Below are 14994 nucleotides of genomic sequence, written 5' to 3' on the forward strand. Positions count from 1 at the left end.
CTGGACCTTCAACTGTAAGACAGGGCGTGTGTGGTAGGTAATGCAGGGGCTTCTGAGGGTGCCCCGTTTTCCTTGGGCAACCACCCTGCCCCACCTCCTTAGATGGAGTTCAGGCTGCCGCCTAGGAGTCCCCTGGGACCTTCAGGCCTGGTCCCCTGCCTGTGGGCCTCCTGCCCCTGCTCCAAAGCCTTCCAGCATCCAGGTTCCCCAACGTGTCCCCGCTCCAGGCCGACACCACCCCATTCATTTAGACTGTCTTAATGATGGCAGGAAGGAGGGGATCTTACTGGGGCAGGACGGAGGGCGCCCCAGATCTGTGGAAGTGGACAATCTGCCATTTGCCGTCCCGGCGGTGCCAGACGCGGGTCTCCTCCGACTGGGCGGTGCGGGGGATGCCGCCGGCGTCCAGGTACTGCGTGATGCGGATGTAGGCTATGCAGGCCGACTCGTCGCCCATCAGGTGGATGTGGGGGTTCAGGATGGTGGTGTGCACAGGTTTGCTGTTCCGGGACCACACTGCAGGCGGGAACGGGAAGGGGAAGAGGAGATGCAACCTAGTGGCCTCCTGCCTCACTGCCTTCACTTCCCCAGCTCCCAGCGACCCTCCCAGCAGACACCCCTCCGCCTGCCTCATTTCCGGAGGCGGGGTCTCTGAGACGTGGTTCAGCTACCTGGGAGTCAAGGCAGAACTTCCAGATGACTAGATCATATCCCAGCTCGGATACAATGGATTTCGGACATACCGAATTCTTCGAGTGCAGGGGACTAGAACTTTAGAATCAATGTTCAGACACATGGAAACATAGGACTAAGATGATTATAGAATCAGATGACTTTATACCAGAGTCGCAAACCCAGATCGCTAGAGGCCAGGCAAGAACATAAACGAGGGCTGAACTGAGTGTAAGACGCTAAATGAGTGTAAGACGCTAAATGACAACTGACCTTTTGCCTCTGGGTCAAGGAGACGTAGGGAGTGGTGGAGATGGTGAAGAGCACACTGTGTCCCACCTACAGAGGGCGCTCTATACACCTTCCCGGGTGGTTGCTGTGAGTCAAGTGGGACCCATGTTGCCACACCCTCTAATTTTTCAAGAAAATCTAGAAAGTTGGAAATGCCTCATTTTTAATTATTGGCGTCTAGTTCAAATTTAAAACATCGTGCAGGCCCCGTGAAACATTTGTGTAGGAAAGATGGGGCCTGTGGGCCCCTCATCTGCTACCCCTACTCTCAACATGTTAGAATTCTGAGAACTTGGGGAGTATTAACATGGTAGAATCTTAGAATCCTGGAATGTGAGGATGGTATTGGTGATGCGGGAGGTCATAGAGTTTTCCGGCGTTGGGGAGAAATGCATTGCTCTTGTCATCAGGACAGAATCGACAAAAATGCCTGAAACCAGCTCTCTCTGTGTGAAATATAGCCACTATTATTATTATTATCAATTGTTAATTATTTTGATTCTAAAAACTCAACTTTTTCAGCAAGATAAAAAATAAAAGCACAGAAAGACAACCCAGGGAGGAATGGGACCTTGGGCTCCAAGCATCCTTTCTGCCTTTCCTTGGTGGAGCCCAGATGTAGGTCCGAATCCCTCAGAGAAACTCATCTCCACCCTTAGAGATGCTAGTTCAAGAGTCTGTAATATTAAAAAGCCCCATCCCTTCCCCACCCTCTAATCCTGATGCCAGTCAAGTTTGTGAGCCACTGATTTCCTGAACAAATCTAAAATAGCTTCCCTTCCCCTCAGACTGCAGAAAACTTTCAGTAGTATCCACCCCCTAATATTATAATCACACTGTACTCAGGCTTTGAATAAAGGACTCAAAATCATTGCGTCTTAGATATGGAGACTCATAGACTTTTACAATTCTGGGCTCTCAGAGAGAATGCAGACTCAGAGGTCTGAGGTCACCCAGTGGCCTTCCTACAAAATGCAAGGAGGCCTCAGTACGCATCCTTGTAGCATCGGGGCTGGAGGTCTTCAAGACCATCTAGTTCAAGGCATCCATTTAGCAGATTTGGAAAATGAGGTCCAGAGAAGCAATGTGACTATCTCAAGTTGGGCCAGTTTCTGAAAGAAATGCAGTAGAACCTAAAAGAAGTCCGTCTCCGGATGGGACCGAATTCGAATGATCTAGAATAATCCCAGAAGGGACAAAGAGTTTAGCATCATTGAGGGCACTGGGCCATACTGTTGTTGCTGAAAGCTGGGGTCCCGAAGGGTTTTCATAAAGAAATGACCACACTAGCATGGTGTCCCTTGAACAGACTGCAGGCTTCCAACATCCACCCTCCTGGGTAGCATGGGAGAAAGGGGCAGGTCCTCCAGCAGGAAAAAGCAGGCAGGAGAGTGGAACTTTGCCCAGGGCAGGCGGTTACTCTAGGTCTTACTCTTATGGGTCCTTTGATGTGACCAGATGTTCAAACCTACAGTCTAGGGGGCCGGTGCTATGATAGGGTGAACTGCCCGGACACAGGCTAAGGGCTAGCATGTCCTTTTCTCTGTGTTCTTTTCCCTTTTGCCATCCCTGAGCCCTTAGAGCCAGCTCAGCCCGGTCTCTGCCCTGCTCTGACCAGTAGAGAGATGGCCGCAGTGATCAGCCAGGGAGCTCTAGGGTGATGGAGACTGTCGCGCATCCAACCACCTCACATGGGAATTTAACCTCCGTTGCTAGCCTTGGAGAATCAGTTTGATTTATCAAGGAAAAACACAATTTCCTTCTTCACAGCTTTTTGGGGGTGCTCTTGAGCCCCTGTACTCTATAAGATTCAGTTAGACTGGGCGCAGGCAGGAGAGGAACGTCCAGCTGGGGGCCACTAACACGCAGATGAAAGGGGGTGCACAGGGAAGGACAGGGCTGGGGTCTGTCACCAACTTTCTGGGTTCTATTGGGCAAATCATTTCCCCACTCTGGGCCTCAGTTTCCCCTTGTGTGTGATGACGAATTAGACTAGATTCTACTTTGGTCACCTAAATACCACCTTTACTTTAATCATCTACAAGAGCTACCTGTATTTACTTCATTAAAATATTTCCTTATGTCAATTCACTTTATTAATTTATACAAATTTATTTTTTAAAACTTTCTAGCACCATCATTAATGAACAGAATAAAATTTTAATAGTGAGTCCAGTGAAATGAAATAAAGTTATGTAATCCGAGCTCCACACTCTTGCGTGCGTGGGTTCTGGGCCCGAGACTGCTCTGCCTTTGATAAAGAGAGAAATTAGAAAGTGTTAAGAGCTGTTCAAGACAGACTGGCCTCTGACTGAGCCTTTCCCCTTGTTAGGCCAGACAGATTGCAAGAGAACTTAGAGAGGGACCAACTTTCTCACTGTGAAAACCAGTGCAGTTTTGAGAGGTGCTTCCACGCACTGGCAATCATTTAGTGCAGCCTTCCCTTTGGGGGACCCTGGATATGCCACCTCTCAGGGCCTTCCTCCAAGTCCCGAGCCGATGATCCTAAATTGCGTGTGCTTTGGTTCGTCCCTGTCTGACCCCTGGCCAAGGTGAGACACAGACAGGCAGAAAGCACCCTAGGTCAGGCCCAGCTTCAGCCTCCAACAGCCCCCAGTTGCAAAGCTGCCAAGTCTCCCCTGCAAAGGAGAGGCCCAGAAAGGATAGACACACGGACAGAGACCTAGACAAACAGGCAGGGCACAGCAGTGTGAGCTCGGGGCCTCTCCTCTTCCCTAGACTACCTGCCCACAGAGGGCACTTATGTAACAACACATGAGCCAGCTTGTGACCAGCTGGGCAGCTGGGGGGGCCCCAGGTGTGCAGATGAAAGTAACCTGGGCTTGTGCCCCTCTGGGAAGGCTCCCTTATCTGTAAAACGGAGATAAATGCCCTCCCCAGCCCTCCCAGGGTCATGGGCAGGAGACAGCTGAGATGGCTCATCACGCTTATCCGAAGTCCCCATTCTTGGCCACGTAGGAGCAGGGGTGGTGGGCAGCTGGCAGTCTAACAGGCCAGAATTAGGAGAGGGAATCGAGATGGTACCAACCCCTGTCCACACAGAATCTTCCTCTTCGCTGGCTCCTGAGCTGCCCCGGGGGTCCTGCCTGTCACCCTGCTGTGCCATCGGGCAGGACACTAAACGAGAGCAGACAACAGGCCCCCCAGACAGACGGAATTGCTCACGGTTTTCAAAATAGAATCGATGGAAGTCCAGGCCCTCGACCAGGTTCCCCAGGGCCTCAGGTTCGAAGGCCGTCATCCCGGGGTCACACATCTTCCTAGGGGGGAGGAAGTCAGAGGAAAGAGGGGCTGGGGTAGCCTCTTGGAACCACCCTTTAATCCAGGGGCCTGGACCCGAGGAGGGTGAGCCCGTGAAACTAAATGATTGCACCCGTCTCAGGATCAGCGAGGTTGCTGAATGGGGAGCAGCTTGCAAACTGCACAGTGTGTGGCATCGCTGCCTGGTTGGTGCCATTTAGAACTGGGACGGCCGGGTCCAGGTCCTGGTTCTGCCATTTACCCAGCAGGTGGCTTGACCTCTCCCAGCAAGGGCACCACAAATGTACTGCGGCCTCGTGCACTGCATGAGGCGCCAGCGGGGACAGTCCAGCCTGGATACTGACTACTCTCCAAATTGCATACCATCCCCGCCTCCAGTCCAGGGCAGCACAACCCCGGGGTCTTTTTCTAATTTGTCTTCCTGGGGAGGAGACCTTTTCCTTCACATTAAATGACTTCTCTTCACCAAGTAGCTATGTCCCTAGAGGGGGTGCATTTTGCTCCTTCAAACAAAGGTGCCCTATTGTTAGCAGCAGCCCTCACTGGGAGCCTCGGTTTCCTCTTCTGCAAGATGAAGAAAACAGCATTCCACAAAGCAATGCCTGGGGGAAGGTGCGCAGGGCAACTGTGTGTTTTCAACGCAGTGCTCTCGTCCAGATCTCAGTCTTCTGAGAGACCCTGACAGCCAGGTGGGGAAGGGAAAAACAATCTCTGGGGTCTTCTGTAGCACAACATGGACCCCCATGACAATGACAATGAAGCCAGGGACAGGACGTACTCTAGGACAAGCAAAAATTCCAACCTGGGGAGGAACTAGAGACACTGGAAGAAGTGTCAGGTCCAGCATTTTCTGAGCTGGACATCATGGTGAGTGCAGGGTGCTCTGACCCTGTTCTGCCCAGACTGTCCTGTCATTGTGACCCCAGACAACTCACTTCTTCACTCAGGACCTCAAATTCTCCAGGTGAGTCAACCAGGGGCTGCGGAGTTGTGCTCCGACCATACAAGATGTTCAAGATCCTTCCAGCAGCAGAATCCTCTAAGGCTGGGAGTATGAGCTCTGAGTGTCTGGGAGACTGGGGAAGTGCCTCTCTAGGAGGTCTCTGAGCGTCCCTGCCTCCGAAGGGACTCCAAGACCATCTGCTCCTACTCCATTGTACATGGAGTAGGGAAACCAAATCTCATGAGACAAAGGGGCTTATTCATGGTTACACAGGGCCAGACTCAGGTCACCACGGGCCCCAGAGGTCCTTGCAAAGGGTTAGGACCTAGAGTAGGCTACAAATGCCAGAAGAAGTGACATCACTGAGGTGTGGGGAGGTAGGGGGTGGGCGGGGGAAGTCCCCAGAAATGGCACTGGAATCCACAGGAGCCACCTCTCTTTTCCTCCTTCCCTGGCCATGTCTTACCAGAGCCACTCTCAGGCTTTCCCATGGCTGACGTAACTCTTCTGGGGCCAGCTGCACAACCCATTTAACAGCATATTTCCATGCTTTTATGCAACACCCAGTGCACACCCCTGGTGCACACAGTCACAAATGTGCATGCGTGGACAAGTGCATGCACACACATGTACATGCGGCCTCAGTCTCATACCTACGCCTTCCAAGGTCCTTGTTCCTCCAGAGATAACCAGTAGATTTCTGGAGATTTACACCTGCTGCTGCTAAACCCTCCCACAGTGGCCTGCCAAGCCTTTGGGAGACAAACTTCAGCTCCTGGACACAGTAGAGACCAGGAACAGGCTGCCCAAAAAGCAAACCCCAGCCAGGCTGTCCCTACCTCACCTGAACCCAACAGGCAAGAGTCATTCTGCCTTTGTTGGCAGTTTTGGTCCACCAAAAAGCACATGTGGGGGCTCAGGCCCAGGCCTTGTCAGCCATGGCAGAGAGATTGAGGCTTCGGCCCAGAACCCTTCATCAGCCAGCTGAGAACAGGTTGAGGGCCAGACCAGGAAGGGTGTGGGTGACCACCAGGGGGCGCTCCAGCTCAGCCTTTGCACACAACCGCCCCTCCAATGGCTGGTCCAGGTGTGCTGGGGATGTTGCGTATGACCTGCTTCATTTTGTTATTTTTGTGCTCTCTGCCTTATTCCCCAGAGGATGTCAGATTCCATTTGGGAGTTCTTTTGCTCATTCCAGCTCACTGGAGGTGCATATCCTCTGGATTCCTTCCCTTTCCTGCCCAGCTGAGGTCAGAGGTCTGAGCAGGTCCAGGGCAAGGACCCAGGCCCATGTGGCAAGACCATTGAGGGGCCTGCCTCCCTTCCCTCCTTTCCAGCTCCTCTCATGAGGACGCCCGTGCTGTGCTGGAAGCACCCCCTTTCCTTGGGGAAGCAAAAGAGTCTTGTTGGAGCTCCTTCCGGGGAATGAGAAATGAGAAGGATGGGGAAGAGCAGGACTGAGATATAGAGCAGCATCGCAAACGGAAAGCTCAATAAAGGCACAAGGTCTGAACGCAAAACAGAAATATGAGTTCATTCTGACTCACGGCACATGCAGAGTGACTGAGGGCCAGAGACGGGCGTCCCCAAAGTCAGCCATCAGTTCCCCCCGAACAACAATCCAGTCAGGACATGCAGGATGGACCCAGCTGACTCACGTGTAGGACTCAAAATCTCCATTGCTTATGGCTTCGATCAGCTGCTCTGTCACTTTTATAATTTCCTGTTTCCGCACTGTAAGGCAGGAGGGGGGACACAGAAATAGTAGCAGTCGTGATAGTAACGAAGAACCAACGACCTTTTCCTGAGTCCTCGTCGTGGGCCAGACCCTGTCCCGAGACCTGAGGGCCTCGTGTAGATTTGCCCTCACAGTGCCCCTGGAAGGTAGGTATTGTTACTCCCGTTTCACAGAAGAAACTGAGACCCCAGAAGATTTTAAAAAGTATGAAACCTCTCTCAACTGCAAAAGACAGAACCAGTGTCTTAGTTGGCAGCCTTTGCGTCCGAAAGCATTCGGATTCTAGGCCTGATTTAAAACCAGGTCTTGACTCCAAAATAAGCTTCCCTACCACCTTGCTCTGCCCCCTGAATCGAAACGAAGTTAGCTGTGGTGGCTGTCACCAGCAGCCACAAACTAGGGCCTCCCCACCGCCCAAACTGGGGCTGCTAAGAAAGGTCTTAGGACTTCTATCCCATAAGTCTGAATGAGCTTTTTGCTCCATTTGCGCATCTGTAGGAATCAGGCACCAAGATTTTCAGAACTTTCTAGGCCTAATGAATCTCAGTTGTTGAGACCTGGCCTCTCCTGCTGCCACTGAAACATCACGAACTTCTGCTATCTTTCTGGCAAAGGGTCAGATGTCGCTTTTCTTATTCGATGTATGATGTTCTGAGCCCTAGTTTTCCCATCTGTAAAATGCAGACACCATCACCTCTCATTCATTCAGGGCCGAATATACCGTGTAAAGAACCCAGGCTTCTGTACCAGACAGGTTTTCTCTAAATTCTAGCCCAGGTCCTCATAGGCTGGGCAACTGTGGGCCACAAAGTTGCCTCCTGGTCTGTCAGATGAGATGACAATGCCCCTCCGGGGGTTGGTATGAGTGTAGAATGAGATGATGTGCACGAAGCACTTGGACCAAAGCCTGGCGAACAGTGGGTACCATATCCTGCATCCTCTCACACAGTCTCATAGACACCCTGGGAGGTGGACAGAGCCAGTTTCCCCCACCTGACACCTGAGGAGACTGAGCCTCGGTGATGAAGGAATTTGAGGCCAGGTGTCCTGGCTCCCAGCAGGACAGTCCTACGAGAAGCCTCACTCGGCTTCCCAGGAGCAGGCCCTCCTCATCTCCGCCCAAGGCTCAAGCTTAGCTCCAAACCTGGTCAGCTCACTGGCCTCCGGAGAAGCCTCAGGTGAGACGGATGGACACAAAGCCCATTTCTGAGTCTGAGAACATGGGAGAAAGACCATGCTTGGCTGAGGCCCTGTCCCTGCCCCTTTCCTCAGCACTGTCCATGCCATCCCACCCCATCTCACATAGAGCGGCTCACCTCAGACCCAGAGGACACAGAGTCACAGAACATTCAGGTTGGCAGAACCCCTGGAGACCAGGGACTCAGCCTCCTTATCAAACTATTGGGGGCCCAGTAAGGGGTTGTGACTTGCCCAAGGACTCAGAGCGCATAGGGTGCAGAGATTGGCTCCCAACCCAGGGCTTTTCTCAGAGGACCCCAGCGCCCCAACATGCTCCCTGATGTTTTGGGTCCTGAGCTTATCTATTTCCCAAGTCAAATACAAGCTTCATGGAGGCTAGGCCAGGACGCCCCTTGGCCCACTGGATCCCCGGAGCCTGGAACAGGCCTGCCCAACAGGCACTCAATATTGAACGAATGAGTGTGCCAGGCATCGTGCTATGTGCTCAGCCTCTGGAACCTCAAAGCCTCACAGCACAACTTCATGAGCAAACCAGAGGTGAAGGAAGTTAAACAGTCTGCACCGGACCAACCGCCCAATCACCGTTTGCAGCTCCAAAGTCCACCACACTCTCCCCAACATCACATGCCCCTCAGGGCAAGAGCCCTGCCCAACACGGCTCTTGGCACATGGTGGGCACTCAGCAAACATAACAATTATCTTCTTCAATGTCAGTCACCACAGCGAATGATGAATTCTTTGTCTCTTAATTCTGCTAAGGGAATGAGTCTATCTGAGACCATGAGCTCTGCCAGGTCACTCTGGGAGCTTGCCTGGGGCTAGAGATGAGGTGCCGTGAGTGAATGAATGAATGAACGAGTGGATGGCATCAATCCAGGGTCTGGGGCTGCTGTCTTTACCCTGTTCCCTGGAATTTCCCAGTCACCTGGTAGCCTCTTTCCCCAGGAGCCCAAGAGCCCAGCCTCCTGGTCAGTTCTTGTCTCCTTCATGGAAACTGGAGACTGAGGATGGGAAGAAATCCATCCCTGCCAGGACACACCTCATTCCAGCCTCTCCTAGGAGTCAAGGGGACGAACCAGAGCAAGTCCATGGGCTTATGGCGAGCCATGGGACCTGTGCCACCTCTCTTGCCTTCTCAGCTGGGATTTTAAGAATTCTTCCAGCGTGACATTTTATGAGCCGGTGCTTAACGCCCTGTCTCCTGTGGCTACTTCTCAGAGAGGCCAGCAAAGTAGTCCAGGATGTGGATCCTTAGCCACTCTCCCTGAGTGTGGGTCCTGGCTCTGCTACTTAATAACTGTGTGACCTTGGGCAAGGGACTTCCCCATGCCTCAGTTTCCCCATATGTATAATGGGACTTACTAATAGTACTTATCTCATAGGGTGGTTCTGAAGATTAAGTGAGTTAAGAATATATCGATAGAAATGGCTAATACATATATAGTCCTCACAAAAAACTGGTTACTGTTCCACGCCCTTTATATCAACTCATTTATGTAAATAATGACATATTATGTAAAGCACTTAGACCAGTGCCTGACACTCCGTAAGTGAGAGCTGTGATTACTATCAACTGCAAGTCTCTGAGTTGGAGATTCCTCCTGAGGACGGCCTCTAACCTTAGCTAAGGATGCTTCCCAGCAGCCTAATATGTGATGGTTTGGTCTTAGTTTAAACTTTGGAGCTTGCAGCCTGCCGGACAACCCGCTGCACTATTGGACAGCTCTCACCATGGGCATCTGCCTCCTTCTTCTTTCAAGTTGAGATCTGTCCCCCTGAAAGTCCCTAGTTATAGTTCTAGTCCCTTTCTGCCTTCTGGAGCCCCGCAATGGGTGCCTGCTCCCTGACTGGTCTTCTCTTCTCGGGGCTGAAGGCCTCCAGGATGTTGTTTGCAGGATCTGACTCAAGCTGGCCATCTACTCGTCAAGGGTCTCTGAGCTATCTGGATGCCTCTCTGAGTATAAGCACACAATTCTAGATATGGCTTGGATATTACAGAATATCAGGTCCGGGCTACCCCCTCCCCATTCTGGACACTATACTTCTATTAATGCAGCCTGAGACAGTGAGTAACTTGGCTGTGACTCCAGCCACTCAGTTCACCAAGTACGCTAATAGTAGAAGCTTAGTGGGCAGGAATCTCTACAGGATTCATTCTCTGGGATAGAATCTTAATCTCCTTAAATTTGAAGAAATTCACTCTAGTTCTGGGCCCCTCAGCAATCTCATTGCTGTGTGAGGGGTTCATCTAGCAGCTTCTCAGTAGCAACCTGTGGCATTTCTCATTTTCCAGGTGTTCACCCAGACAGTCCAGGAGAGCTCCCTACAGATGGGCAAGCTGAGGCCCCAGAGAGGTTAAGTCACTCTCTCAAGGTCACACAGCTGAGGCTGAGATGGGATCAGCGTTTCTGACCGATATTTCCCAGAATGTCTCTGCTGAGATCCTGAGGCAGCCCTTTGGGTTGGAGAGGAAATTACTTTTCATGGAGCTGACCAGGAGGAGGTAGGGGCATGCGGAAGAAGCCTGGCAGAGCTCAGTGATGCTCAGAGGGTGAGAGGCCTGTGCATGAAGCCTGAGGGCTCTGAAATATTAATGTCCTTTCTTTGCTCAGGGGAAAATGTTCCCTGGAGGATGACATTTCTAATTAACTTTAATGTTAGGTCAGAACCCACCCCACCAGCTGCTATTCTCACTTAGGAAGAAGACTTAACAAATTAACACCAGAAAATGGTTTTCTAAAAATCTTCTCTGAGGCCTGAAGAAGCTGAGGGAGGCACAGGGCTCCTCTTTTCTGACAAACAGGGGAAAAGCTCCGGGCTGAGCCAGCATCCTTTCCATCAGACATGGCCTTTGAAAGGTAGGGAAACTGAGGCAGGAAATAGCGTCCCAGTTCTGCCATTGGTAACCTGGAAGTGCCCTTTCTCCTCTCTGGGCCTAGTTTCCCTATATAAAAGGGGCCTAGGTGAACCAAAATTGAAGACTTCACAAATGTTCCCATTCTATTCTCTCTAAAGCAGAGAATTATGATTGAAAATGTAGGGCCTCAGGGAAGCAACCCCAAGCCATCACCCCAGGTGGAAAATGTCTTTGGCAGCTCACATTTTATATTAATAGCGCGTACAAATTTTGCATTCTCTTCCAAATATTTCTGTCTGTTTAATATATAAATATTTGCCTTAAAATAATCTTTGAGTATGATTGATGTTCCAAAAATGTCATGTGGCTTCCTGTCAACCACAAGCTCTAGCTGAAAAAAAAAATTAAGATTTATTAAACGATTACTATGTGCCAAACACTGTATAAGTACTTTATAAGCAGCCTCTCATTTTATCTGCACAGCAATCCTCTGAGGTTGGAACTACTATCATCACCTCTTCACTGTTAAGGAAACCAAAGCTCAGGGAGGTTGCGTAAGTTGTCCAAGGTCACCCAGCAAATGGACCCCAGTGAAAAAGCACAGAGCCAGCTCACCTCCACATCCCCGTCTGCTCTGAGACGAGGATTATGAGGTCACAAAGAGTCTCCTCAAAATTCAAATCTTACCATCAGAACAGCGAGCCTCAAATTTGGGGAATGTCTTAGAAACGCCATGTCTCAGCCCAAGACAGACTTATAGAATCAGAATTCACAGGGGCCGCCAGGAAATCAGTTAGAAAATCATACTTGAGGGACTTAGAAGGCTGACTGGACCCTAACAGGGGCTTCTTCTTCAAGACAATGTATTTTTAAAAGTTGTCACTACTGCAGTCATAGAAGACTGGTTTGCTCTAGTGCCAGGCTGTGACGATAGTGGCCACGCCCCCTTTTCCCAGCTGGGAAATGACCAGAAAGCAACATACACAGGGTGGGGCTGATCTTCCAGGGCAATCTAGCCATCAAGAGGCACTCATGGCACTTAGCACGTCAAAACTGCCTTAAAATCTGATGCAATTGAGCAAAAATATCAACAACATAATAAAATGCACTTTTCCCCATCATTGTATTCTTTTAGAGGCAAATTAAACTCCTGAAAAATCTCTAAACTGGTACAGCTGTGATCTCTCCAGGTCAAGTGTTTTTTCTAGATTTCAGAGACTCTCAGGTGTCTCTGACAACGCTCGAGTCTGAGCACCCCTATGTTCTCTGGTCTCCCAGTCCTAGCAGGATGAGGAGGACCAGGTACAGGAAGAACTGCAGGATGTCACCAACTCATCTAAGGATTTGGTGTCCTCTGAGCAGAAGTCAGCACTCCATTGTCCTTCTTCCAAGCTCCATACCTGGAGACCCCCAGAGCCAGAACCTGGACTGCCTGGGTTCAAATCCTGATTCCATCCTTACAAGCTATGGGACTTGGAGCCAATTGACTCAACTACTTTATTTCCTGGGCTGTAGAATGGGGTTAATCACAGGGCCTACCCCCTAGGGTAATTGTGATGTTCAGGCTACTGCAAAGCACTTATAGTGTACCACACAGCGAGCATCCCATAAAAGATCCCATAAAAGCCATTATCCCTATTACTGTCCTCCCTCTTTCCTCTCTTACTATCCAATCACACTTATCTGGGTTTTTGCTCCCTCGTCCGTCTGAGGGCTTTGGGGGACTGTTGGCCACTGGCCACAGTCACCCTTGCTTTGGGGGCTGCTCTCAAGCAGAGTTTCCGTCCTCCAGTCAACTGTACTTTTCTGCTTTCGTACTTTCTTTTTCTTACTATTATTACTTCGTGTTTCAAAAATCAACTCACTTAGAAAAATTGAAAAACACTTACTTCAAAAGGAAAAGGTATACCACAACGATACATACATGACTCGATATGTTAGACTGTTTTTTTCTAACACATAGTAAATACATAACCCCTACGAGAGAAGGAAGGAGCCAACGCGAGGCTCTCTGTGGACGAGCAAGACACAGGGTTGGTGCTGGGGCCCTTCCAGGCCCGGGGATGTCAGTGATGGGGGCCTGCCAGGAGGTCCGGGGACGCAGACGCCGAAGGCGAGACCGCCCCTACCTTTGGTGTCTTCGTCCTCAATGGTGGTGTTGGTGCTCTCCGAAGATTCCTGCCAGAGAGAACACGGGAGGTGGTGAGGCCGGCCCGGCCAGCAGGAGGGGCACGGCCAGTGAGGGGCTGCCCCGGCTGCCTGATGCTGCGGCCCGGTTTCTGTAAGCCTCACCAGCTCTGCCATCCGGTTGCTACCCTGAAAACCCTGTCAGACTTCCAAGCCTAAGGAAGGGAAGGACCCAGCTAAGCAGGTGGCTGGTGGAGGGTGGGGAGTGGGCGTGGATGGAGGGATGGATGCGGAGAACCCTGGCCTTTCTGGAAGGGCTGGGAGGGGCTCCTGGGCTCTGTCTGCTTGAGGGAGGAAAGAGGGGGTGTGGAGGAGCAGAGAGACACATGGTGGCCACAGAATCGGGGAAGGAATACACACGTTGGCGGGAGAGGAAGAGAGAGAGAGAGAGAGAGAGAGGTCTGATATGAGAAATGCTGGGCTTTTCAGGGGAAGAAGAACCACACAACTGAGGGAGATAACGATGGAATCAGAAGAAAAGGGACGTGGGCCACCATACCACCATGGAACCTCTAGACAGAAGTAGGGGCTGGTGGTTCCTCTGCCACCGGCGGGCCCTGAGTAGCCTTGCTCAAGAAGGGCCTCTATGGCACCCACTGCTTTAGCCAAATCAAACCCCCCCACCCCTCGCCGCACCTGGCACAAACCAAGCCCTGAGATGAGCTCCAGAGCAGAGGGCGGGAGAAGCGAGAAGCCGAGGGCTGGATGTGCAATAAGGTTCAAATCAACCTTCGTACCCAAGGGAGTTCTCAGGTCTACTGTCAGCTGCCGGTCTGGGCCGTGGAGTTGGAGGTGTCAACAGAAACACGCCAACAACACGCACACACAACACACATGTTGTCACACGAGGCACACGTACCAAGCACGCCCTGAGCACCCTCTCCCCGCCCCAGGTTCCCAGTGCAGCCTGCAGGAGGGAGGCAGGAGCGGGGGTCCGAGGCCCAGCATTTACCGGCGTTTGGGAGACGGCAGACACTCACCATTAACTGAACGCTGGAACTGGACTTTCTTTTCTGGAAAAACAAGGAGAAGAGATGGGACAGGAAAAGACACAGCGTGAAAACGGCAGGGAGCAGAAGAACGAACAACAGGGGAGGTTTGCGGGGAGGATGGGCCTCAGGGACCTCCTGTGGTCCCGTGCCAGCATGGCGTCAGGGCAAGGAGTCGGGGCCACCGGCAACAGCTGACCTGGTGGGGCCAGTCCTCTCTCAGCCTGAAGTTCTGGGCATCGTGCACAGCTGCCTGGGTCTCACAATCCAACCACCGAGCTCCAGGCCAAGCCTCCCTTGGACCAGGGCTCCCTCTATGCCGAGCTCTGATGGGGAAGCCAGCCCTGCGTCTCGGATGCCAGTCACCTAAGGCCTCCAGAATCTAAAGCTCTAGAAGGACAAAAGGGCGCTCAGGTCTGGGGATGAGCCCCAGTCTCTCCTCCTAGACGCCACAGGCCGAAAGGATCCCACTCCTTGGTCGAGTGTCATCGTCACTTGGGAAACTTGTGTCAAACATACATAACCAGGCCCCTCTGTGGAGTTTGGTAACTCACTCTATGATGGGGCCTGGGGATCTCTATTTTAAACAATATCTCCAAGGTATTTCAGAGCAAGACCAGGTGTGGGAACCAGTCCTCTAAGTGGCCTTTGAAATCCTGCTTGTGTCCGCAGCTTCCCAGCGACTGGCCTATTCAGTTCCTTTATGCCGATAGAGAAACTGAGGCACAGCCAGACACACAGCAGAGCCCAGAATTTGAGTCTTTGGTTCCTGCCATTTTGCCTTTCTAGCTTTGGGGGGATTTGTAGCTTCCCCTGTATTACCGGCTGTGACGAA

General features: G+C 51.5%; 1 protein-coding gene across 2 annotated transcripts in view; it reads right to left on the bottom strand.

The window, feature by feature from the left end:
• Positions 1 to 14994, bottom strand: part of CAMK2A (calcium/calmodulin dependent protein kinase II alpha) — a 55718-nt gene continuing 40724 nt past the window's right edge. Inside the window, exons 14-19 of one of the 2 annotated variants that reach the window (XM_006906397.1) lie at positions 14151 to 14183; positions 13113 to 13161; positions 6847 to 6922; positions 4150 to 4244; positions 288 to 516; positions 1 to 12 (exon numbers count right to left, since the gene is read on the bottom strand). In XM_006906397.1, coding sequence (XP_006906459.1) covers positions 9 to 12; positions 288 to 516; positions 4150 to 4244; positions 6847 to 6922; positions 13113 to 13161; positions 14151 to 14183 — 486 coding nt within the window. In that variant the 3' untranslated portion in view covers positions 1 to 8. The remainder of the gene's footprint in view (positions 13 to 287; positions 517 to 4149; positions 4245 to 6846; positions 6923 to 13112; positions 13162 to 14150; positions 14184 to 14994) is intronic. The other variant, XM_006906398.1, reaches the window with a different exon arrangement.

Source organism: Pteropus alecto, unplaced genomic scaffold, assembly GCF_000325575.1.
Source record: "Pteropus alecto unplaced genomic scaffold, ASM32557v1 scaffold40, whole genome shotgun sequence".
Classification (NCBI taxonomy): Eukaryota; Metazoa; Chordata; class Mammalia; order Chiroptera; family Pteropodidae; genus Pteropus; species Pteropus alecto.